The sequence below is a fragment of the Numenius arquata genome, chromosome 6 (genome assembly GCF_964106895.1).
Source record: "Numenius arquata chromosome 6, bNumArq3.hap1.1, whole genome shotgun sequence".
Classification (NCBI taxonomy): Eukaryota; Metazoa; Chordata; class Aves; order Charadriiformes; family Scolopacidae; genus Numenius; species Numenius arquata.
The window spans coordinates 13,054,492-13,081,026 of NC_133581.1; the positions used below are offsets into that span (position 1 = coordinate 13,054,492).

A 26,535-nucleotide genomic window follows, 5' to 3' on the forward strand; every position below is an offset into this window, starting at 1 on the left:
TTTTCTGAGTATTTAGGAAGCATATTTGGCAGCTTCTGTGGCCTTTGAGTTTGCTGCATGAGAGGGTGATTGGAAAGGAGTTTATGAAAAAGGGCTAAACAGGCATGAAACTTGTGTAATGCCTGCCTGGTAGTACCATTGGACTTTGGTTTGCAATATTATGTTTTCTTTAAAACTTAAACTGACGTTAACTGGCACATGCTGGCTTTTGTTTTAAATAGTGGCTATATGTCAAACCAAACACAGAACATCGTGAGTGGAATACTTTTTGGCACAGGGCTTTGGGTTGCCCTTATTGTCACAATGCGCTACTCTCTAAAAATGCTGCTTTCCTATCATGGTTGGATGTTCGCTGAACATGGCAAACTTTCTGCAGGCACCAAGTTTTGGATGGTAAGGATATATTGTCTTCCTGTTTCATCTTAACTTCTATGCGATCTGTATTCAAAGCCCTAAAAGAAAAGTTTTGTTGATTTTTTTCCTTGCTTGTGTTTTCTGGGTCATGGAGCAGGAGGCTGCTAGGTAGATATTTCTACTAATTACTGTCATCCTTCTGATGCTATAACTAAACTGTTCAGGATGGCCTTGTAGAAGGAAGAGTAAACACTTCAAGAATAATGTCTAAATTTGCCAATGCCTTGGGACTGTGTGAGTCAAATACCTACTTTTTCTCTGTGCATGACTATGGCTTAAAGAACTTGGGCTGTGGCACCAAAGAATCTTGTCCTCCTCAGAAAGTGCAACCCTCATTCTTTGTTGAAATGTTGGCATTTCTAGTCATCCATTTTAAAATTAATCTTTTGCTTGAAGAAAATAATATTTATTGTCCTTTCAATTGATTTATTGGTATGCCTCCAAAATGGGATGGAGAAAAAGTGTAAGGTAGGTCACTTGTTATGCAGTTTTCACATGAGGATAAGATGAGAGTGATCTGGTTCCTATTGATTATTGTAGTGCTTTGGAAAAGGATCCTTAAAGGATGTGATAGATGTGAAGTGAGAAAATGTACATGTAGGTGCTCCAAGAGATGAAGTGGGGTTTTTGTTACTTGGACTTTTGCTAGTGTTGTTGTAGAAATAACTGAAGTGCAATAAAAGTAGTCTCTGCAGCATCAAAAGTTAATGAGTGTGACACATAACAACATAACAACACATAATGATTTATTATGAAATATGTTCAAGAACAGGTATCCAGAATGGTACACTAAAATAGAATTTAATCTTCATCTGTTAAAAATGAAATTTTTAATTGATAGTTTCTCCTGGAAGCGGTATCAGGAGCCTCATGACTCGAATTTGTACAGTACAGGCTCTGAATGGTAAGGCTTTCTGTCAATTGCTTGAAGCTGTAGCTGTCTGGGTTTTCAGCATGTCCTACCAGATAGATATTTTAAAGCTGTTGATGCTGCCTTATCAACTTTAAACAGTATGAACTGTAACGCTACTTACCATGCTTTGTTGCATATTGTATTTATAAATTTTTGTTTATTGTATGTTGCATATGTATTTTGTTGCGTATTGTTGTGTATTATATATGTTTTAAAATACAGAACACTGTAAAGGTGTATGCCCAACAGTGTCTCATCTATACTTCATATGAAGCTCTATTTTAATACATTATTATTTCTTTAGCTAGTCCCAACAAAAGAGTGGTTTCCCTAGTAAAACAGTACCAACTACCTTAGCTTTCTAGATATCTATTATCCTTTAATATTGTGTATTTTTCTGGAGAGGCTTTCCTCTTGTGTTTGGGTTTTTTTTGCTGATTAACAGCATGAAAAATGCTATTGTGAATATACTGTCTTCTGTTCAAATAGTCATGCAGATAAAAAAACTTGAGCTCTGATTTCAGGCACAGTACAAAGTGATTTTCAGTCAGGTTGGAAGTCTGGTGGCAATGTAGAAGATGAAATATGTTCATTAAAAGTCAAATTTCCTGTACCAGGGTTAGGGGAGAAATCCAAGTATTAGTTGCAGTTTTAAAAAATGAGTTAAAAAATAATAATAATCTGTGAACAGATACAGTGCATGTTAGAATGAGATTATTTGCTGTGTCTGCATGTGAAATCAGAGATGTAATTAAGTATGTGTGTCTGTCGGAGTGCTTTAATGGTCTCAAGCTCTTATGAATTCTCTACTACAAGTTTACTTAAGAGATAAATAGTGTGAAATGTATGTACTGGTTTGGTCAATTGAGCAGGTACTCTGAACACTATTTCCAACTTTCCTGGCTTAAGAGTTCTAGGATAAAATTGTCCCTAAGTATGGAATTAGATTTTCTTAGGAAAAGCTGGGCTTTTTTTTTCTCACCTGGCTTCAAATTTATCTTGTCATGAAGCACAACTGGATTTCATTGGGCTGGTCACTGTGGTGTATCCATGTGCACCTGTCAACTCTCTGGTACAGATCTGTTTGCAGGAAGGTCTTTGTTGCTGTTAATAGTCTGCAATTCTTAATAGTTTTTTGCTGCCTATGACAATCTCCTCTATCTGTTCCAACCAAGAAAGCTGAGGGGCAGGGAAGAATCTCCACATTTTAACAAGTGGTTTTGACAATTGTAGGGAGGTGAGAAGGGAGAAGTTATAGGAATTTAGCAGTGAACTGACATCCCCTGTTTTCTTCTGTCTTTAGTCTATGGGCCTATATATGATATACGGTGTAGTATATTGGACGGAGATTGGTTTTTGACAATAAAAGTTCCATCAGATCATTGGTGTAATACTTGACCTTACTTTTATCCTGAAATAGGGTGATAATATCAAAATACTTTCGTGTGTAGCCTAGAAGTGGCACAATCTAGACTTTCAGCCTAGTGCATGTCACAGCTAAGAAGTAGTTGTAGACAGAAAAGCTGCTTCTGTCTTTAGTCTTCCATGATAAAACAGGAGATGCTGTAGTATCTGAAGCTAAGATGGGAACTGTCATCTCTGGCTCTTTTGTTTTGCTAGGTTTTTTGTAACACAAGCACTGAGTAGAACTCTGGCGTGCTTGCACAATTTAGCATGTTCAAATCATGCAGTAGACTACCTGAGATACATTCATGCTTGAAGAAACTCCCTGTAACATCAATGCTCTTATAGATCTTGAGCTATAAATTTGGAAAATACTTAACTGTAATTCCAAAGCATAATTATTATTTTTAAAAGCGGCTATAGTTATCTAGAATCTTTAGCTGAGTGATGGGCTTGATAATGATTCCTGTTGTGAAGCACGATATAGATATTTTTGCTGTATCTACTATATAGTAAAAGGATCAACTGTTAGACTTGCTTTTATAATCTTTACACAGGGAAATTTATGAAGAAAAGAAGTGCTAAGTAACTCTGTCTTTATTTTCTGTTGACATCAAGGTTGCCATTCATAAACAGCAATGCTGCCCAATGACCAGAAGATTGTCTGAGAAGTCAGGAATGACTATGACTGTCCTCTTCCACTGACATGTTGTTTAACCTTCAGGAAGTTAGTTCGTGTCAGTGCCTTTTTTATTTGTGAAACAGTGATAAATATAATAGTTTGCTAAAATCAGTACAGTATAATTTATCAGTGAAAAGAACTATGAATTACATTGCACTTTAGTATTCTGTCATTTTTCTTTTGTTGAACCTAATAATTTGAGGTGTGCGTTTTGTTTTTATTTTTCTTCAGACACTTGTAAAACTCTTCTCGGGACGTAAGCCTATGTTATACAGTTTCCAGACATCTTTACCACGATTGCCGGTTCCAGCTGTTAAAGACACAGTCAATAGGGTGTGTACATTCATTAATTCATTTTCTTCAGTAACAATGAATCCGTATTTAGATGCCCTCAGTTTTGTTTTTTTTTTTGTCATGTCTTAGAAAAGTATTACATGGTGGTGTTAATATGGTGTAATGGATTAAAACTTCTGCATAGAAATTACAATATAGGCTATTACAAACCACTGACACTGGTGGCAATTTGAAGCTGATGTAATTCATGTTGGATGGTGTGATGTCTGTTGATGTAAGACTATGCAACAAAGTGTGATTTCCAGGGCTTTTGAAAAATACCGTTTTTGTTATCTTCCATAGCTTGAACATATAAATGTGTATTTTATGACACAAAACCTTGTAGCAAAGTTTGTAAGTAGGACAGTATGTCACAGAAACTGAAGGTTTGATTATTTATTTTTTTTTTAGAGAGGAGAAAAAAAAAATCTCTGCTTGACTTAAATTTTCAACTCAAAAGGGATCTTTAGAAAAGTAGCCTCTTCCACTTGTGATTTGCTGACAAATGTCTGGGAAAAGATCTCATTTTTATAGTTTGCAGGCAGATGTTGAGAAGAGTGTATACTTTTAAGAACATAGTATTTGCAACTTTATAAATTGAGTCTGGATAATTTTCATCTACTATCCAAATGCTTTATGTAGGAATGGCGAGAAGCTACATGTTAGTTACTATACTGATACTGATTCTTTTCCTGTATTCTAGTATCTGGAATCAGTTCGGCCACTTATGGATGATGAAGAGTTCAAAAGAATGGAGGGTCTTGCCAAAGATTTTGCATATAATTTGGGACCAAGGCTTCAGTGGTATTTGAAGCTAAAATCCTGGTGGGCCACAAACTATGTGAGTAGATAAATAGGAGACTCAGTCATTCAAATGAAACATTTTAATTTGTTCTCTGTTGCCTTTTTTTGGCTTGGCTTTCATTCTTTCTTAAATGTAAAAGAAGGCAATTGAAACTGCCTAGTATTTTTGTAAAGTGCATCGAAGACCACCTGATTTGCACAGAAATAATTTGTGTGCTTTGGTAAACAAACAGTATGGTGAATGGAACTTGAAATAATGAATCCTCGTTTTGTGTTTGTTATTCTGGAGCAGGTGATTTAGCTTTTGCTGTTAGGATTGCTTTTGAGGTCCATTTATTTGTTTGTTAAGCTTGATAACTCAACAATGGGCCTGGCTACCCAGATAGTTTAGAAGACTGATTTAGGACAACTTTTTTTATAGAGAGCAGCAAAAGCGTATGGAAGAGAAATAAAGAATTGTAACTAGTGTTGGTTTGTTTGTTGTTTTTTTTTTTTTGCCAAAAAGAAAACCCGAACCCCAACATTGTAGTGAGAACTGTAATATAATTCCTGATATATTATCTAACATCTAGCTGTACCCAGTGGCCTAAGCTGAGCTACAGTGTCATGGCAAAGGCTGCAAAACATTCAGAAGATCTAATACATTTTAGATATTACCTGAAGATGATGACTTCTTCAGAAGTTGACCAGAGAGATCTACAGCTGAATTTAATTTAATTCTCTCACACCTTTTGCTGTTGTCCTTAAAGTTTAATGCAAATTAGTTTTTTTGTTTGTCTTTAAGTCAGGGGGCAAGCTAGCAGTTTGCTTCCTGCTTCTGTATGGAATGTTGTGTTGTGGAGTCATTAACAACAAAGAGAAACTGGAAATTATGAGGTTTTAATGCTTTTGTTTTCCTTCCTACTACAGGTTAGTGATTGGTGGGAAGAATATGTCTACCTTAGAGGACGTGGACCGATTATGGTTAATAGTAACTATTTTGCAATGGTAGGTAAAGACTAATAAACACTTTATCTGTCAAAGAAGCACTGTAAAATTTCTGCCAGATATGGCAGAAATAGAATGATATAATAATTATTAAATATAATTATATTATTAATCATAATTTTGCAATAATATTTCTGTTTAGAAATCGATTGCCACTGAGTAAATGACCTTTGCTTTTCTTTCTTCTAGTATAACCTGCAGCCAATGTCTTCAAGTGCAGTGCTATCATAATAAACTTAGCACATCTGCCACTTAAGCAGTCTCATGCAGTAATTACTTCTGCAGTTTTGTGCTTACTGCAGCAAGCAATCTTTCAAAAGCTCTATGTAAAACTTCATAGATAACACAGTTCAACAAGGTGTGTGCTTATATTCGCAAATGCCTGTATGGGAAGTAAAACTGCAAAAGACCCTAAAATTAAAAGCAAAAAGAGGAAATATAGTCGTTTTGGATTCAAGTTTTAAGTAGCATTGTCTTTTCTACTGGGAAGATTAACAGCTATAATGTATGTTTTAGGGCTGATGCTGTCTAAGGAGATTGTAACTGTTGGAGAAATTTTAGTTTCAAGTCATCAACTTGCTGCACAAGTGCAGTTTGTATGTTTTAAAGCCTTTTCTATATTGACCAAAATAAACTTTAAGAACATGGATGAGATGTACTTAGTTGGGTGGTTTTTTTTGTTTCGGTTGTTTTTTGTTTTTTTTAAAATGTAGTCTGGTAATCATTAACTTATGATTCTTATTTACTTTACAGGATTTCCTTTATTTATCTCCCACAACCCTGCAGGCAGCTAGAGCTGGTAATGTTATCCATGCCATCCTACTCTATCGGAAAAAACTGGACAGACAAGAAATCAAGCCAGTATGTATACAAGTTTAAATGGCTTCTGATCTTTTTCCAGCACTGTCTGTAAGAAGCTAATCAGTTTTCAGAATGGGAGAGAAGAGGAATGCCTTATTGTCAGAACTACTTGTAAGATGTAACTAAATTTGTGGTCCCAAACATCTTGGTTATCACTTGAATTGCACATGGACAGAAACTACCAACTATCAAAAATACGGGATTCTGTCATGCCAACTAATTGCAGTATATGAAATTAACATATGTATTTGCCCAAAAGACAAATAGAGGCTTGTATTTGAATAAGTATTCTGTATAGCAGATGTTATTGATATGTGCTAAGCATGTAATGGTACTTTTCAGCCATTGAAGTCTGTGCAGTGTGAGCACAAGGGCTGGTTAGGACAAAGGACTGGACCTTGAGGCCAAGAGTGAGCCAGTGGCAGCCTGAGTACAGATGATGATAAAATCCTGTGTTGCACCAATTTTTAGGTAGCAAAGATAGGCAAGGTGAATCCCATTCTGAATTTCTGATCTGTCCAGTGGCTGTGTGTTGTAGCAATGAAATACTGTGGAAACAATTAAATAGTTATGTTGAAGGTCATGGCAGTAATGTGATCGGTTGTATGTAAGTAACTACAAATCTGAGAAATGTGAACTTTTGCTCCAAAAAGCCAGAAATAGTTTTAAAAGAAGAAATTAAGGTGTAATGCATGCTGCATGTGTAAGTGTTATACCTGGACTGGCCATTGAGAGCTCTTTGGATTTCAGAAGCTAGCTAGCTTCAGTTGTCCCTCCTGAAGGGTGAGCTTTTGGTAAGAGGGGAAAAAAAAAAAAATACAGCCACTGGAATATCAGTGGAGTATTCCACATGTAGTTCAAGGAAAGACAATGAACAGAGGGGAAAAAAAACAACCCTGATGTATTATAATGTATTATAATGATGTATGATGTATTATAAATCTTACTGTTCTACACCTGTCTTTAACCGGATCATGTGTTTTCTTTCCTTTTTAATTTCCTAATTGTATATGCAAAATTAAATTTTAATGTACTTTTGTGGCACAGATTCTTCTGATGGGATCTACTGTTCCACTGTGCTCAGCTCAGTGGGAACGGATGTTTAATACCTCCCGTATCCCAGGAGAGGAATCAGGTAAGCAGGGCCAGCCAAGGAGAATAAACGTCTTAATGAAATTCAGGTTTTGGGATATTTTCTGCTAAAATCCTGTTCTTGCAGATAAGGATCGAACAGACACAAGGATACACCAATATGGTGTTTTGATACTCAGGAAGTAATGAATTGCTATAGAGTGCATAGATGTTTTTCCTTTAAAGGTGATTTTGAAGCTTCTTCAATAACTTCAGTCTCTTTCTTTACTTCAATTAAAAACTAACTTCAAGGAACCGTTGTCTGGCCCGTGTTTTTACTTTATAAATAACCTTTTATTTTTCTCCATTCTATTCCTTCAGGATCCTTTGATATCCATGTTTTTATCTTTGTAAAAGTTGTGTTTTCTTATCTCAGCTGTTTTAAAATCTTTATCTGCTTGCTTGACTTTCCCTTTTTCCTTTCAGCTTATGATTCACAACAACATCCCAACGTGTTCTTTTCAACACTAGTTGTTTACCTGCTTTAGAGGCAGGTACAGTCTTTGTCCTGTCAAGGTTTTCAGTGCCACTGTTACCTTGACCTCTTGTATGCACTGTAGGACATCAGCTAAGTTAAATCACCTGTAATAAGGACTGTGTCCAAAACTTTCTCTGTAACACATTAAGAAATATATGCTCTGGGTTTTGTTAGTTCCTGCCCTGCCCTAACTCACAGCAATGGTCTGATTATCCTAAGCTATGAGTAACTAAGTTTTTGCATTTTAATGTTAAATAGAGGGGTGTACCCATTGACTTACAGTAGGTTCACTTTAACCTGAGTATGTTTCTGCAACTTCTGCTTATTGTGGGAGACTAAGGATATGTTTACATGATCACAAGCAATTATGTTAGCTTGGTGAAAAAAAAAAATACTGTATCTGTAAGTGATAGTTCATATACACTTTCTTGGTGTAGGTGTACATACACTCTCATTGCACGCGTTCATTAACACTGTCTATAAACATAAAACCACTTCATTTTATACAGTGGCAAACCTGTGATAAATTGTTTGTTGTTGTATTTCACCATAAAAATACGTATTTTTTTTTGATGGTCAATACATCATCCAAGACCTTGAGGCTAGGTAAAGGTAATGTATCCCTAAAGTTTTATCATGGGTTTCTCCCCAAGGTAGCCTCCAAAGATCTCCATCGGCTTATCCTAAATTTTCCAGGCTCAAGCTGGTTTTTATGATCTTAATATTAAGTGACTTTTTTGTTGTTTTTTTTTTTCCTGAGTTTTGTGACTGTGAAAGGAGGCAGATTGCATCTAGAAATACATTTGTAGTCAACAAGTGGAAGAAAACATTGCTATCTGTTTTGTCATTCTTTGAGAATCAAACTAAGGATTTCACAGCACATTTCAGTTTAGACTTCTGTTGTGCTTTATACAAAAGCTTAAGCTATATATAGGTTTCTCTGATCTGATTATATGCTTAAGAGCCTCTTAGACCTGAGTTTGCATGTTTATCCAACACTGCATCATTTTTTTTCTTCTTTTTTTTTCCTTTTTTTTTTTAAGTGGAAATCCATGCAGTATGTACATAAATGATTTCTTGGACTGGCAAGAAGAAAGAAGGGATTTTTTTTTTTATTACAGCAAATCTGTACTTAGGCCCATAAGTAAGGTGTTGGAAAGGTAATTGCCAGGGCTCAACAACTGTTCTGAAGTCAGTTGTTAATGTAGATGACTAACGATCTCACTTCTGCTTTTTACACTCAAGAAGTTGTCTTTTTTGCATGGACACATCACGTATGTGAGACAAATACTTGATGTCCTGAATCAGGGTGGGAATATAGAAAAAGTTACATCACTAGCTGATGGCTGCTTCTTTCCCCCCTCTGTGAGATTTCTCCTCAAGTCACAACCCATTGTATTAATTACAAGTTATTAATTACTCGACAGTTGGAGTGGTGCTTCTGCCAATCCTAGCACTTTTATCACAGGCATCCTATCTTTGGCAAAAATGCAGAGTGGATAGCCAAAGGCATGATTAGCATAAACCCACTTCTCATCGGTAGATACCTACCAAAACATTCTTAATAGCGCCCGAAGTATAGAACTCTTTCCTGGTACAAAGTTTTTCAGATCTCTCAGAATCATGACTTCTAGTCTCACCCTTCACTTTTGACATCATCTTTCTTCACCATCTCAGTAATGGATCTTTTCAGATTCATAGGAGTATAACAGTTCTTTGGGGTAGTGGAGGGATTCATTTAACAGTTTTTATCAACTGGCTGCTGTAGAAACCTTTGTCTGTGGTTTGATACATGACCAAGTTCAGGTTTACTGCGGTTAAGCCATATAAATAATGAAGAAAAACTTGTGGCCTAGGTTTCTGCTTCAAATGACAATGAGCAAGCAGTGTGCTCTTGTGGCCAGGAAGGCCAATGGAATCCTGGGCTGCATAGGGAAGAGTGTGGCTAGTAGGTCGAGGGAAGTCATTCTCCCCCTCTACTCTGCACTGGTGAGGCCACAACTGGAATACTGCATCCAGTTCTGGGCTCCCCAATTCAAGACGGATAGGGAACTAGGGGAAAGAGTCCAGCGAAGGGCAACAAGGATGATTCAAGGATTGGAGCATCTCCCTTATGAAGAAAGGCTGAGAGACCTGGGACTCTTTAGCCTGGAGAAGAGAAGGCTGAGGGGAGACCTTATCAATGCTTATAAGTATCTCAAGGGTGGGTTGAAGGAGGAGGGAGCCAGACTCTTTTCAGTGGTTGCCAGTGAGAGGACGAGGGGCAATGGGCACAAGCTGGAACATAGGAGGTTCCACTCAAATATGAGAAGAAACTTCTTTACAGTGAGGGTGACAGGGCACTGGAACAGGCTGCCCAGGGAGGTTGTGGAGTCCCCTTCTTTGGAGATTTTCAAGACCCGCCTGGATGCAGTCCTGAGTAACATGCTCTGACATGCTCTGGGCAATCCTGCTTCGGCAGGGGAGTTGGACTAGATGATCTCTATGGTCCCTTCCAACTCTAAAAATTCAGTGAAATTCACTGACTTCCATAACGCTACAGGTTTTGGCCATAGATAGAGTATTCACTTTGCATCTGCCAGGGTAAATGTGAACAAAAGCTTATGGTACTAAATTTGCACTCTCTTAAGACTCCCCAGAGATTGTACTGTGAGTTGTCTAGCACTTGAATGCAGATGTTTTAAAAGTACTTTTCCTCAGACTCATCTAGTGTGTTCTTTTGCTGACTGTTTAATCAAACCACACTACTAGTGCTTACTTTTCAGATACAGAAAACCAGATTTAGTTGCTTAATATTGGCCACCATTGTGGAAATTGGTGGTGCTATATATGCGAACAATTATCAAATCTGAATATTTGACTGTTTCATGCAGGAATCTTTGTGATGAAATAACACGGGGGAACAGTTTATTCTACGCTATTTATTATTTTGTTGAAATAAATAAGCTGTGGTTAACTGGTAGCGCATGCAGTGGGCATTTAACGTTATTTAGTACATTAGTGTTTTGAGACTTAAGCTTTGTTTTCACATAAGTTACTGCAATTCTAGATACTCTCCAGCATGTGAAAGACAGCAAACACATTGTTGTGTATCACAAAGGCCGTTACTTCAAAGTTTGCCTGTACCATGATGGTAGACTGTTGAAACCCCGAGAAATTGAACAGCAGATGCAAAGAATTCTTGATGACAATTCAGAGCCTCAGGCTGGTGAAGAAAAGCTAGCAGCTCTTACTGCAGGAGATAGGTATGGTGTTTTTTATTTTTTAAATTCATTTTAATATTTAGAAATAATTGAATAACATACTAATTGAATAATGGCTTTGGAATTTTGAAATAGTCTGCAGTCAGTTGAATTATACCTTGGTCACTGATTTTTTTCATATTGTTAACATGTATCAGCTCTTCATTCATTTGTAACTACATGGAGTTAAGAGTAATTTTGCAGTATATAGAATACCTATGGTAATTGGTTTAATTGTGGTTATCATAACAGTAGTAATTGGAAGCTTTACGGTATTACACCTGTTGAACTACTTGAGTTTTATCTACTCTGGGGTTCACTGGCATTTAAAAGAATAACTTAAAATTGTGAATTCAGTAACTTACTCTGTATTCGTGGCTTGCACCAACAAAATAAAGCAGTGTCCTGGTTTGAGTGACAGAGGACTAATTTCTCTTCTAATGCTTGGGAGAACTTTTAGAAGACTCTAGTGTCTGAATTCGTGAAAATATTTACTTTGGAGCCAGCTATAGTATGCAGGTTTCAAGGTCTCAGTTTTTTTGAGCTTTGCCAGGTGCAAGGATGAGGATGAGTGAGACCTGGGCACTTGACCCAAGCTGGCCAACAGGATTATTTCATACCACGAACATCTCATTCAATATAAATTAGAAAGTTTGCTGAGGACTTCTCTCTCTCTTGATGGCAGTGGTCCAGAGAATTTCTTGCCCCAGTGCTGGACCCCTGAGCCCTTCCCTCCTTCCTGAAGCTGTAGCACTCTGTGTCTGACATTTGCTGTCCGCTGCTGGGAGTGCACAGCTTCCTGCTGATAGAATGGGCTGAGGATAATCCTCGTATATTTTGTATTAGTATCAGGATCAATACAGGTTCTTTAGTAGTATTGTTAATTATTTACTCTTATCCTATTAAATCTATATTTCAACCCTTGTGTTCCCTTGTTTTCCCAGATTCCCCTTCCTGGATGGGGAAGGGTCATGGGGTGATAGAATATTTGTCTAAATGACAATAAATTGTTATGGATTTTTCAAACCATACCAAGTACCATGTGCTTGGTTGGTTCTAGGTGTAAGATGATTGAGTTCAATTAAATTGTGACAAACTTTGTTCAATCTCTGTATAGTTGATTCTGGACAAGGGAGAGAAAGAGCTGTGGGCTTTAATATACTTTATTACTAGGACTCTTTCCTTTTATTCACTTTCTGCTTTAAAACAGATAAATATTTTTTTCATTGGGAAAATCGCATGAATTTTATAAATAAACGTGGTGCAACCATACAGAAATTACATTGTTCAGGACTTCTTTAACTTCAGATCTCTTTCAGGCATTTACCATGGACAATTGTCCATGGTTTAGGTGTTAAAACAATGGATATTAATATATGTTGATTGTTTTTATTAATATTGCTATTTTCTTCTTCTGTATGATTGACATTTTCTTTTGTTTAGTTATAAACGTAGATGATCTATACTATATGTATTGCATGCAACAGAAATGTTGAGTTTTTGAGGATAAAGTTGCACACGTGTGATGGTATGTTGAATTGATTCCTAGGATCACATTGTAGGTGTGTTTTTAGAATGTTTCACTGCTGATATAGTTTAAATGCAATGAAAGTTCCTTCAAATTTTATAAAAGTAGGAGGAATGTCTCATAGTGATCTTCAGGGTGATAAAACTTTGACAAAGTAATGTAATCTGGCTATAAACCAAATTCTTTTTGCAGAGTACCGTGGGCTAAAGCTCGACAGGCTTATTTTAGCCGTGGAAAGAACAAACAGTCCTTAGATGCTGTTGAAAAAGCAGCATTTTTTGTGACATTGGATGACATCGATCAAGGGTACAGGAAAGAAGATCCAGTGAGGTCACTGGATGCATATGCAAAATCCTTAATACATGGCAGATGTTATGACAGGTACTGTATTGACTCTGGAAAACGTCTTCTCTTTTAGAATTTCACTAATTCACATGAATTAGTGACTTATAAGATAACTTTTGTAGAATCACAGAGTGGTTTGGTTGGAAGGGACCTTCGAAGATCTAGTCCACCAACCTTGCCATTGACAGGGACATCTTTCACTCTGTTGGATTGCTCAAAGCCCTGTCCAACCTGACCTTGAACACAACACTTCCAGTGATGGGGTAGCCACAGCTTCTCTGGGAAATGTGTCCCAGTGTCTCACCAGCCTCATTGTGAAAAAAAAAAATAATTCTCCCTTATGACAAATCTAAATCTATCCTCTTTCAGTTTATAACTGTAGCCCATTGTCCTGTCACTATGAGCCCTGGTAGAAAGTCTTTTTCAGTCTTGTAAGTCCTCTTAATGTATTGAAAGGCCACAAGGAGGTGTCCCAGAGCCTTCTCCTCTCTAGACTGAACAACCTCAACTCTCAGTTTTTCTTCATGTGGGAGGTGTTCCAGCCCTCTGACCATTTTCACAGCCCTCACCTGGACCCGCTCTAACCAGTCTATGTCTGTCTTGTACTGGGAACCCCAGAGCTGGGTGCAATACTCCAGATGGAGTCTCATAAGATCAGAGTAGAGGACAAGAATCTCCTCCCCTCAACCTGCCAGCCATGCTGCTTCTTACGTAGCCCAGGACATGATTGGATTTCTGGGTTGCAAGCACACATTGCTGGCTGATGTCCAGTTTTTCATCCACCAATACCCCAAGTCCTTCTCTGCAGGGCTGTTCAGTCCGTTCATCCCCCAGTCTCTTCATACAGGGGATTGCCCTGACTTAAGTGCAGGATCTTGCACTTGGCCTTGTTGAACTTCATGAGGTTCAAATTTACATCTATTTATTTAAATAAACTATTATTTAAAAAAAAAAAGCCAAGAACTAGTGCATCTGAATGTGAGTCTTTTGAGAAAGATGAAGTTACAATGTAAAAATGCTTTTGAAATGTATGAGACTATAAAGAAATCTTAATTTCATTTGTAGGTGGTTTGATAAAACCTTCACTCTTATAATATTCAAAAATGGCAGAATGGGTTTGAATGCAGAGCACTCTTGGGCAGACGCTCCTATTGTTGGACACTTGTGGGAGGTAGGTATTTAGTACAAGAAGTTAATGCAGAAGATAATGTGATATGCTCCATGCAACAGTCCTAAGATCAGCAGTTACTTTCAGGCATTCATATTGCTGATGAGTGATTATGGGCCAGTGTCTACAACAACTGTAGAATTTGAAAAAACAACCAACCACAACCAAAACTCCTTGCTTAAAAGAAAACATTGCTGTCCTTTAAATGTCTTTATTGCATTTTAATGAGCCTCATTGTCTTCATAGAAAAGTGATACAGCTCCCCATCTAACTTGTTTATAATTTTCTAAATCGATAGATTGTTACCTCTTTGATAAGGTATTGTATTTTGCATATATACATGCTCCTGAAGCATTTAAGCTTTTTTGTGCTATAAAAATCTTTGAAAATACTTTGAGAATACACTTTCAGAATGTAAAGAAATGGTAGAGTTTAACTTTTCCTCTAAGTCATTGTTTGATGAGCTGCAGACTGATATGCAGTTTAAATTCTCTCTTGTATTTATTTGCAATAAATGGAATAAATGCACTTTTTGTCAGGTTTGTTCATCATGAACTTAGTTTATTACTTGAAATCCTGTTTGATTTTTTTTTTTCCTTTTTCTTTTTGAAACTTAAACCCATAAACAGTTACACGACTCAATCACTCAAAACTATTTCAGAAACATTAGCTAATTCTGATTTATTGTGCATTTGTGCAAGTGGGTCTCAGGTCTGACTGGTACCCCAGGTAGTTTCCTAATTTTATTATATGAACATGTGTGTAAGAACAAAAAATCCTCATTGCCTTCTCTAACCAGGGAAGAAAGAAGGCCAAACTGATTTGAGATTGACTTGACAATGCTGTTTAGACTAGCTCAATGGAAAAGAGTTACTTTTTTTCTTTTAATGAATAATGTTATGTTCATATCTCTGTACTTACTATTAGTTGGTTCGTTTTCTGGTAAGAATTAAGATGACTAAAATAAACTAAGTAGTTAATAGTTTCATTTCCTAAAATGTTACCTGTTGTTAGTTCTTCATAGATTGTCTATTTTTAGAATAGAATGGATTAAACTTTCTTTCATAGTTGGCATGTTCTGACCACTAGTGAGAAAACTAAAGTAAAAGAAGAGATTAGAAATATATATGTAGAAAATGCAATAGATTTTTTGTCAAGCTTGTTCTTTCCATATTGAGCAGATTCAAATTGTTTGATAATTCTGTATTTTCTAATTTTGTTGTTGTTGTTATGTTGTTTGAAATCTTGTAAGACAGAGCTTTTTTTGTCTGTTGTTCAAGTAGTATTGTTCATCTTGGAAACATTCTACTTCCCCACCCAAGAGCTTTAGTGCACATATAAAATAAACTGCAATTTTGAGTGTGATGCACATCTTAAAAATTATTAAATTCTTGCAGGGACATACACTTACTCTGAAATAAACTGTTTCTTGATGAAGAAGGTTTGACAGGTAACAAACTTGCAGAAATTGTCTAGAATCTAAATTGAACTAAGGTTGTGAATTCTAAGACTGACTTTTTTTTTACTACTAGTAAGTTTGAGGTAGGTCTTTAACTGAAACATTTTGATTAATTCAGTAGCATCTAACAAAATGCACCAATGTGACTAAATAGGTGTTTGTGCACATCTGGTATTCTTCACTCTCAGAACGCAAGTAAAAATGCGCTAGAATAAGAGGTACAACAGAGGCCTTCATTTGCAGCTGTTTTCAGTATTTGGAACCGGATTGTATATTGTATTTCACTATGTACTGAAAATGGGTTATATTGATTTCACAATGAAATCCTAATTCCACGTTGAATGTGTTGCAATTCTGAAGAAGTATCGTTCTTTGCAGAATGTAATGGCAACTGAATATCTTGAACTGGGCTATTCAGAAGATGGGCATTGCAAAGGAGATACCAATCAAAATATTCCTATTCCTACCAAACTACAGTGGGAAATTCCAGAAGAAGTAAGTACAGAACAGCTAGTGGTTTGAGGAAGAAGCTCCTCTTTTCCTGAGCAGTCAAATCATTTAAGTAATTACTGATAACCCTATAAATCAGCTTTAAATTCATTTGAGTCCTGTAGGATGTGTATTTCATATGTGGATATTACTCAGTTTACTTAAAAAGATATCAGATGTTTTTAACATCATTCTCCTGGCTGAGAAATGCCAACTTTTTACTAGAGACTTTCTTGGTTGGCAATGTGTCAAAAATAAGTGGCTGCCTATTTTAAATAGTAACTAAAATGAAGACTAAGTTGCTGAGGTTTCATTACTATTGTCAAAACAAATGCTATTGTGTAATAGTCTTTTTTGTGTTCAAAATTCTGTATACATGTCTAATAAGGTTTGATTTTTAAATTTTATTTTTTTTTCCCCTGAGTTCAAGACAAACTTCCATCACCTATTTGGATTTTAATTTTGCATAAAAAGGTAATGGTTGGTGTTATGTTCAATTAAGCATGTATGGCAGATTGGAAGCCACAAAACTCTTGCCATTCTATCTCTGTGGGTCATTCTTTCATGTTCTAGTGATCTGAACAGTCTTAATGCTGGTGGGTTTTTTTAAAGTGTAATTTTTGAACTCCAGATGTGTATTGGCTTAAAACTTGTTTTTTATTAGCTTTTTGAATTTTAACTTTCTGGCAAAGATAGCTTCTCCTCTTTCTCCAAAAGGAGATTATTTAGATAATGGTGTTCCTGGTGTGCATAAAGGCAGCACTTCTTATTCATCAATTAAAAATACTTGCACTTTTTCAACAGTTCTTTCAAATGCCACCAACTGTGTGCATAGGCGTATATGTGTATATAGATATTTGTTTCTTTATTTATTTATTTAGTGTCAAGAAGTGATTGAGAAGTCTTTGAGCACTGCCGTAGCTCTGGCAGATGATGTGGACTTCAATTCATTTTACTTTGGTGCTTTTGGGAAGGGACTAATAAAGAGAGCAAAAACCAGCCCTGATGCCTTCGTGCAACTTGCCCTGCAGCTTGCTCACTATCGGGTAAGAACAGACTGTTTCTGGCTTATAGATTCTCATTAAATTGGGTATAGCATGTTTGTGCTTAAAACATGTGACTGTGTGAAGTACTTAAGAGTAATCTTGCTCTGCTTGTGCAAGGTTATTAAAGACATTAAATAGAAATTGGTAGAAACTCTAAAGAGATTACTGCCTGGAAATTAATTGTCCAAAGGTTGGTGTGTTGACACTCATGCAAATTTTTCTCTTCTGTTTAGTTGGTCTATCCCTAGGCATTTTTGGACTTGAAAGAAATAGGTTTGAAACTTCTAGTTAGCTATGTTTATAATTTGGAACAATGTTATACTCGCAACAATTGGATTAACAGAAATTCCTGCCATTTTTTCTTCTGTTAGCTCGCTGTTTCTGTAGCGTGCTTTCAGAAAACACCAGTGTAGCAACATGCTTGTTTTTCATTTTGCTTTCTAGTTGTCACCATTGAGATACTGTTCTATTTTTTCTTTTTGTCTCTTTCTTTTTTTTTTTTTTTTTTTTTAAAAAAAGCATCCAGATTTCCTGGCTGCTATCACCAGTCTTTCTTACCCTTGGTTAGGGTAGCTACATTGGAAATAGTTTGATTGCCTACACACCTCTTCTACTTTGAACACCTATCCTCTTAATCTAAAACTGAACAGACTTTCACAATCTGTTCTGATGTATATTTTAGACAGGTAGAGTTGCTAACTTCTATTGCTTGGCAATTTTTAATCTGTAGATTTTGCACATCTACAGGATACACGGAAGCCACACTTCCTGGGTTTTGCAGACTGCTCAGTTCTCACATTCTTGAAAATATCCACATTGGTATCGGTCTTCATGCTGTTAAATTCTAACTGAAAATATTTTTAAGGATGTTACAGTTTTCTTGATTACTTACCACAGCTGTGTTAATTAGGAAGCCACTGAACTTTCAAATATGTTTTTGATAGCCTCAGCTTCTGTTGTAAACTGAAAAAGACTGAATATAAAATACAGGGGGTAGTCCTTTCTAGTTTGGTTGTTCTACTAGCATTTATCTAATCCTGCTACTAATTTAATTTTTGCCTTTATTATTTTTAGGTAAGACTGCTAATGGTGGGCCACTAAAAATTTAACATTGACTTTAATTTGTGGCATGATTACTTGTGCTTACCTTGAACTGCTGATTAAGAGGGGCTAAGCCTGGCTAAACTTTTCAGTTCTTGTTTTTCCCTTTTCAAGGACATGGGAAAATTTTCTTTAACGTATGAAGCCTCTATGACACGCTTGTTCAGAGAAGGCAGGACCGAAACTGTTCGTTCGTGTACTGTTGAATCATGTAATTTTGTTCGAAGCATGGAAGACCCAACTGAAAGTGTAAGTTCACGGTGGTGTTGCCTTATACAATCCGTAAGGCACATGAGTTATCATTAGATATCCGTATAAGTTCCAAAATAGTTTTTAGGCACTTAGAGTGATGCCTTTATTTTTTAGGAAGGAAGTACAACATAAGGTAATCACCCACATTTTCTGTCAATATGGCAGAAATTCAAGTCTATACCAAAACAGAATGGCAGTAACTTAGCCAAACATGTCATTTCTTACAGTTCTTGAACTCCAGAACACTGAGGTGACTCATGAAAATGTAGTGAATTGTAAAACCTCATACATGGATTTGTGAAATAAGTAATCTTATACTAGTTAGGCTTTCCTTTCTGGTAGGGAAGCAAGTATTATTAACAGGAAATAAGTAGTTGCCTGTATAATATGTTGATTTCAATGGGCTTTTTAATCTTTGTTGTGATGTTCTGACTGGCAAATAAAGAAAGCATGATCTAGGGGAAAGCTGCTTGGTTTGGAAAGCTTGGACAATACTGGCTAAATATTTGCAGTCAAAATGGAAGGATAGAGGATGATCATCTTGAGGGCTGTCCTTTTATCCACGGCAAGTCACAGTTTTCATAGATACAGTTGATGAAATAATAATTACATTTGCTGGTTTTGCTAAGCTGAAAATGTCCAGTTCTTCAGAGTCAATAAAAATTTGACCTGAAAAAGATGATTTTGTTAAATAGGAATGTACTCAAGGTATTGCATCCAGGCCTCAGTAACAGCTGCATGGGTGGAAGTTCTCATGAAAAAGATCTAGGACTATAATAATCAGTAACTGAACACTGACACAACATGTTCAGTGCTATGCCAAGGGGAAAAATGGAGCCTTCACTTGAGTTAGGTTGCCCTTTATTTTATTAGTCTTTTGTCTCTGCACTTCATTTTCTAGTACAGCATTAGCTGGGGTGGTGTGGCCAATTTTGGACACTGCACTTGAGGTGTGAATGGATTGGAGAGAGTCTAAAGTAGAGCAAATGGTTAGAAGAGAGGATAGTTAGAAACCTCTGAAGGGAATCCGAGAGGAGAGGTTGAACTTAATTATTCTTGCTTAATCTGAAGAAGAAAGAACACTGTGGAAGAGGTAGGGAGCCAAGTTGTGCTCAAGGGGTTGAAAACATTGATGCAGAAATGATGGGAACAATCTCTTCTCAGTCCCAAGAAGTAACGGACTTAAATTTCAGAAAGAAATAAGAGGGAAGCATTTTCTGCTCATGACAATAATGAGTAAGGAGGGAAATAGCGAGAAGCCTGAAACAGATTACTTGGGGAGGTTGTTTTTTCACTTTGAAAAATCTTTTAAGTTATGTAAGGGTCCTTCAGGGTAGAGTTTTATTTGATCAAATCTTAGGGCAGAGAAGTCTAAGCAGATGAACAGTTGAGATTTTTGCTAGCTCTATCATTCTATGAATCTGCAGGAAAATAAATGCACAGAGAAAGAAAAAATTTTTGTCCCTCCTGTCTCTGGAAGTTCTACGTAGGTAAAATCCCCCTGCGTTTCTCAATATGCTGTGCTGGGAGCTGTGATCAGATCAGGGCAAGTCTGGAAATCTAGCCATGTTGACTTGTCATACGTAACTGTGTGGCACAGCCACTGTACAACTACCCTGTGTATAGCAAGTAATTTTGACATAGTCCTAATGTCAGAAATAACTGCTGTTACATCTGTGCAGTTAACATCTGCATTTTTGTTAAAGGAATAAGGCAGACCCATACATGGCAAGATCACATATATAGCAGAATTCATTCTGCCCACTTTTTGTGGGTGATTTTTTTTATATGGTTACTACAAACATGATGCTTTTTCAGACTTGTTGATTCAATACTATCCTTCATCTGGAATGATCAGCCACAGAGCAGAGGAACCCTGCCTTCATAATGCAGTTTTTATGTTATGAAGATTATATTATATGCATTTATATATTATTTTTAAAAGAGTTGTTTGCTTTAGTGCCTGCTTCTACTTTTCTCTGGGTTTTTCCTTAGGATTTTTCCTGAGCACTTGTATCCTCTATGGACTATCCACAAATCTTTACTTCTGAATGCCAGTGGTAGGCATGCTTAGCATGACTACAAGTGATTTATTCGTTTCTCGTGCTGGAGGCAAATAGGCTGCGCACTGTGTCCCAAATAAGCAGTGTAAAATACAATGATGCTAAAGATATGAAGTGTCCTGGTTTGAGGACGTAAGAAGTGACAGGTTGCTGTATACTGTGTGTTGCATTCCACACTATATAATTTTAACAGAATAGCCATTTAAGTGTTCTGAACACACACTTCAGCCCTTGCAACATTCATACTGTGTTTGTAGAATCATCGAATATCTGAAGTTGGAAGGGATCCATAAGGATCATTGAGTCCAGCTCCTTGCAGGACTACCTAAACCATATGACTAAGAGCGTTGTCCAGACAATCCTTGAAATCTGACAGGCTTGGTGCCCTGACCACTTCCCTGGGGTGCTTATTCCAATGACTGACCACCCTCTCAGTGAGGAACTTTTTCCTAATGTCCAATCTGAACTTCCGCTGACACAGCTTCGTTCCATTTCCTTGTGTCCTATCACTGGTCACCAGAGAGAGGAGATCAGCACCTCCACCTCTGCTGCTCCTCTTGAGAAAGTTGCAGACTGTGATGAGGTCAGCCTTCTCTAAGCTGAACAAGCCAAGTGACCTCAGCTTCTCCACTTAAGTCTTGCCCTCGGGACCTTTCACTGTCTTGGTTGCTCTCCTCTGGACACACTCCAATAGTTCAATGTCCTCCTTATATTGAGGTGCCCAAAACTGCATGCAGTACTTGAGCTGGGACCACTCCAGTGCAGCGTAGAGTGGGACATTTGGCTCCCTTGACAGGCTAGCAGTGTTGTGCTGCTTGAACTCCAGAACATGGTTGGCCCTTTTGTGTGCCAGGGCACACTGTTGACACGTATTCGCATTGCCATTGACCCAAACTCCCACATCTTTCTCTGCGGGGCTGCTCTCCAGCCTCTGATCCCCCAGTTTGTAGGTATAACCAGTATTACCCTGTCCCAGGTGCAGAATCTGGCACTTGCTCTTGTTAAATTTCATATGGTTGGTGATTGCCCAGCTCCCTAGTCTATCCAGATCTCTCTGTAAGACCTCTCTACCCTTGAGGGCATCCACAGCTCCTCCTAATTTAGTATCATCAGCAAATTTACTTAATGTACTTTTGACTCCTGCATTCAGGTGCTTTATAAAAACGTTACAGAGCACTGGCCCTAAAATTGAGCCCTGGGGAGCCCCATTGGTGACTGGCTGCCAGCCTGATGTAACCCCATTTATTATAATTCTTTGAGCCCTACTTGTCAGCCAGTTGTTTACCCAATGTACAATGGACTTGTCTAGCTGTATGCTGGACATTTTGTCCAGAAGGATACTGTGACAGTTATCAAAAGCTTTGTTAAAATTAAAAAGAACTCCTACATATACTGGCTTTCCTTAACCAGATAGATGGGTGACCTCGTCATAAAAGGAAATTTAGCTAAACAAGACTTTCTCCTTATGAACCCATGTTGGCTATGACTGATGATTACATTGTCTCTCAATTGTGTTTCAGTAACTCCCAGAATGACCACCTCCATAATTTTGCCAGGCACTGAATTGAGACTGACAAGCCTGTAATTACCAGGGTTTTCCTTCTTACCCTTCTTGAAGATTGGGATAACATTTTCCAGCTTCCAGTTGACTAGGACCTCTCCAGATTCCCAGGACCATTGAACAATAATGGAGAGAGGTCTCACAATAACATCGGCCAGCTCTTTTAGTACCCTGGGATGAATCCTGCTGGGCCCCATAGGCTTATGTGCCTCCAGCTGCAGCAGCAAGTCTCGAACAAATTCAGAGCCAGCTGGGAGTTTATCATCCCCCTGATCACAGTCTTCCAACACAGGGCTCTGGGTGTCCCAGGGCTATTTATCAGTGTTAAAGAGAGAGGTGAAGAAGACATTGAACATCTCTGCTTTGTCTACATTCCTATTTGTGAGGAGCCCTTTTTGTTGTCCTTCACATTACTGGCCAGCTTGAATCCTAATCAAGCTTTCGCTGCATGAATTTTCCCCCTACAGTGGCAAAGAGCATCTCTGTAGTCCTCCTATGTCACCTGTCCTTGGTTCCAATGTCCATACCCTTTTCTTTTCCTCCTGAGTTCTAGAAGATCCCTGCTTAGCCAGTAGGCCGCCTTCTCTGCTAACTTGACCTCTGACACTTTGGATTTGCCTGCTCCTGAACTCTGAAGAGAGGGCTTTTAAAAAATGACCAGCATTCACAGACCCCAGTACCTTCAGTGTTGTCAGTTTGCCTTCTAAAATGGCTGTTCAGTTCCAGCTTTTCTTAAATCATGTTGAGATTTACACTTCTGTAGCTTTTTAAGACCAGTTTCTCTAGAAACTAAATATACAGTGTAGTAAACTTGAATTGTAATCGTTTGATTCTGGGGTTAGATCACACTTAAAATACAATTTATTTTCATTATGCACCGTTTACAGCAGGTAATAGTTGATACTTGCTAATACCTGGAGTTGAATACGTGAGGTTGAAAAGCCAGAGGATACTGATATTTGGTGTTAGTTGCATGCATTGTCTTGTACTTGACCCTCAAGTCCTCTAGGCTTGAGAGCCATTGCTCTAACTTAGTTTCTGCACCTTCATCCTCTACCCAGTTTACTTCAGTGATTTTTTTCTTCTTTTTTTTTTTTTTTTTTTTCATTGTTAGAATGAAAATAAGCTTAAGTTCTTTCGGGTTGCTGCTGCCAAACATCAGCACTTATATCGTCTTGCCATGACTGGTGCTGGCATTGACCGCCATCTGTTTTGCCTTTATGTCGTGTCCAAGTACCTTGCTGTAGATTCTCCTTTCCTTAAGGAAGTAAGTGACTCTTACTGATAACTACTAATTACAGTAAATAATCCTTTGTTTACTTAGTGTTTTGTGGTATCTGCTTACATGTTTGCAGAACTGTGGTTTTCCTAAGAAAAAAGGTAAAGAGTTTAGCTAGCATTGCTTAACGTCTGCTGGTAGATTACAAGTTAGTTTCATTTTCTTTTATGTATACACTTACTAGTAGACCTATAGTAATGCTTTCTGTGAACTTTGTCGTATAATACATGTTACTAAGGATTGCAAGACAGTCAGTATTACAAAAAAAAATGTATTGGCTGCTTGTGGTTTTTATGTATTTTCAAAGCAGCACAAGAGAGGCTGTGTGTTTTCCCTCAGGAATGTTCTTTTGAAACTGTGACAAAATCACTTTGTTTTAAGTTAATGTGAGTTAAAGGAGCTGTGTATTGCAATTATTTTTTTAATGCACAACTTTAATGTCACTATAACTGTGACAAATGCTTTATTGCTTAAACTAAATTTTAAATTTGGGTTTTATAAAAGTAATTACATTGCACTTCTTCATGTTTTCTGATAAATAAAATATGTGTTCAAGCTTGCCTCCAAATTAAGCTATTCACATTTGTCTGCTTGCCCTCCTAAATGTGAGCAGTGGCTAGGTCAAGAATAAAACAACTTTCTACAGCTTCTGCAGACTTTCAAGATCCATGTGTATTGTTAGATATTTTACAAGCTTCTAACTTGATGTAGTATCTTACCAGGATTTGAATAAGGCCATTTATTATCTTGTTGTTAACACCAGCTGTTACGCATAATTTACAGACTGTAGCATTTCTATTGAAAGAACTGTGTTTCTCTTTGAGGAATTGACATCATGATCTCGTATGTTAATGGTTTGCATATCAGGCAAAGTTTATCTGTTTCTTTTAACCTTCCTAATTGTTCATTCAATTGAAATGGGAACTGGAGCTATCCTTATTATTGCTTTATTGAGTGCTTTATAACTTGACTAGTTTTTGAGAAAGTTGCATGTTCTTAAATAGTATTTTATACTTGTTTGCATCTCTTTCATATCTAAAAAAGGTTTTGTCAGAGCCTTGGAGGCTGTCAACGAGTCAGACGCCACAGCAACATGTTGATCTAAAGAAGAACCCTGAGATGTTATCCTGTGGTGGAGGATTTGGACCGGTATGTTTGCCAAATACAAGTAGCCTTTTAAAAACAGTTTTATTTTGAATATGCCAATTTAAAATTTTCAGATCTGTAATACCTTAATATTGCACATCAAAGGTGCAATATGTGCTTTTAAATGCTTGTGTTTAGTGCTTTTCCATGATGTAGATGTGCCCAGAAAAATCTGCATTGCCTTTTTCTCATATCCCAATACAAGAATGGATTATTCTTAAGGAAATACACAGTTATCAAATGTGGTACAGGGCTCCATGGCAGAGAGATCTGATAAAGTGGGGTCTTTTATCACATTAGCTGTGCCCAGAGCTTCTGTGCATCAGGCTATTATTATAGTGACAAATGCCTTATTACTTAAAGTAGATTTTAAGGTTGGGATTTGTAAAAGTAATTATACTTGACATGTTCTTTATATTTCCTGATTTGATTAAAAGATAAAATCAAAAGATGCTTTCCTCCAAAGTAAGCTACTCACATTGTTCTGCTTGCCTGCCTAAGTGTGAATACTGGCTAAGTCAAGAATGAAACCGTGTTCTACAGCTTCTGTAGACTTTCAAGAAACTAGTGTATTGTTAGAGATTTTATAAGCTTCTGATTGCTGTAGTCTTTTACCGGGATTTGAATGTGGCCATTGATGATGATGATGTTGTTAACAAGATCTGTTAAGCAGACTTTATGGAGCTATCGACTAGATTAATCTGTTTTGAAAAAGCATTTCTATTGGAAGAACAATGAGAGGGATCACAGGACTGCTCTTCACCACACAGAAATTTTGATGACAAGTACAATGTATTTTGGCTGGTTTGTCAAGCTGGAAGTTGGTTTTTGTGTGTGGTTTTCTTCTTTTTTTAAATTTATTTATTCATGTTTCTCATACACCTTTCAGTAGTTCTTGAAGTTGGAATGAGTTTAAATTGCAGTATCAAGGAAGCCTATAGCTATTGCAATGCTGCTCATTCATGAGAAACTGGCTTGCTCCAGCAGATTATAAAGTCAGTATTTAGAATCCAAAAAAAGGGGGGGGATTTTGCAATAAGATTTTTGCTGCAGGAATTTCTAACACTTTTTTCCCTTTTGTTTTTGCTAATGCTACATTAACTGCTCCCTTACTATTTTTTTCAGGCCTTTATTTCCTTCCTTCAGTTGTCTGCCTTTCCAAATAACCTTGCTTACATTTCCCTTCATAATTTCTTGCATCCTTAGAAAAGCTGTGCTTTGGTTTGCTGAAGTAGCCCAGAGATTCAGTACATCATGATTTCTATGTGTATGTGTTATTTGCTCATTTTGTTTGGGATTTTTTAAGCATGAATGGAGAGAAGGCTATCAGGCTTCTTAGCAGCAGGCAGCAAAGAGTTGGGATCCTTTGAGTTAGGAAAGAGAGGAAGGAGGGTGGCAGCAGGATAGTCTGTGTTTACTAGGCATACTTTAAACATAACACCAGACTGAAACTTGGGACAGTTAATGCTGCTAATGTTGAAATCAGACCAGAGCTCTGCTCATGATGCAGGTGTTGAGAATTTGCTGTAGAGTCGGATGACTGTCTTTGGGCAAGTTTTCATAATACAAGTCTTGTATACTCCATATTTATATACTAAGTTTGTTTAGATCTGCAGTGATCCCATGAAATAGGATGGTTTAGGTATACAACTGAACTATTTTTATTCCTTTCTACTCAAGCACTTTCAACTGAAGCTGTATAGCTGCTTAAGGCCAGACCTTGATAGGAGAAGGTCTTTGAACAAGTATTCTATTTCAAAATACGAAAGCTGGGAAATATTACAGACATATATTCAGAAAATATTAATTCCATGCATTTCAGATGAGATCAGAACTGTTTTCTTAAGTG

The 26,535-nt window shown here is 37.2% G+C and overlaps 1 protein-coding gene across 6 annotated transcripts in view; it reads left to right on the forward strand.

The window, feature by feature from the left end:
- CPT1A (carnitine palmitoyltransferase 1A) overlaps positions 1-26,535 on the forward strand; it is a 43,721-nt gene that overhangs the window by 12,281 nt on the left and 4,905 nt on the right. For 2 of the 6 annotated variants that reach the window (XM_074148480.1, XM_074148481.1), the window contains 14 exons: positions 222-393; positions 3,645-3,746; positions 4,450-4,587; positions 5,460-5,537; positions 6,291-6,398; positions 7,446-7,533; positions 11,057-11,252; positions 12,970-13,158; positions 14,188-14,293; positions 16,128-16,244; positions 17,120-17,284; positions 18,500-18,634; positions 23,376-23,528; positions 24,585-24,689. In XM_074148480.1, coding sequence (XP_074004581.1) covers positions 222-393; positions 3,645-3,746; positions 4,450-4,587; positions 5,460-5,537; positions 6,291-6,398; positions 7,446-7,533; positions 11,057-11,252; positions 12,970-13,158; positions 14,188-14,293; positions 16,128-16,244; positions 17,120-17,284; positions 18,500-18,634; positions 23,376-23,528; positions 24,585-24,689 — 1,852 coding nt within the window. The remainder of the gene's footprint in view (positions 1-221; positions 394-3,644; positions 3,747-4,449; positions 4,588-5,459; positions 5,538-6,290; positions 6,399-7,445; positions 7,534-11,056; positions 11,253-12,969; positions 13,159-14,187; positions 14,294-16,127; positions 16,245-17,119; positions 17,285-18,499; positions 18,635-23,375; positions 23,529-24,584; positions 24,690-26,535) is intronic. The other 4 variants (XM_074148484.1, XM_074148483.1, XM_074148482.1 and 1 more) reach the window with 4 other exon arrangements.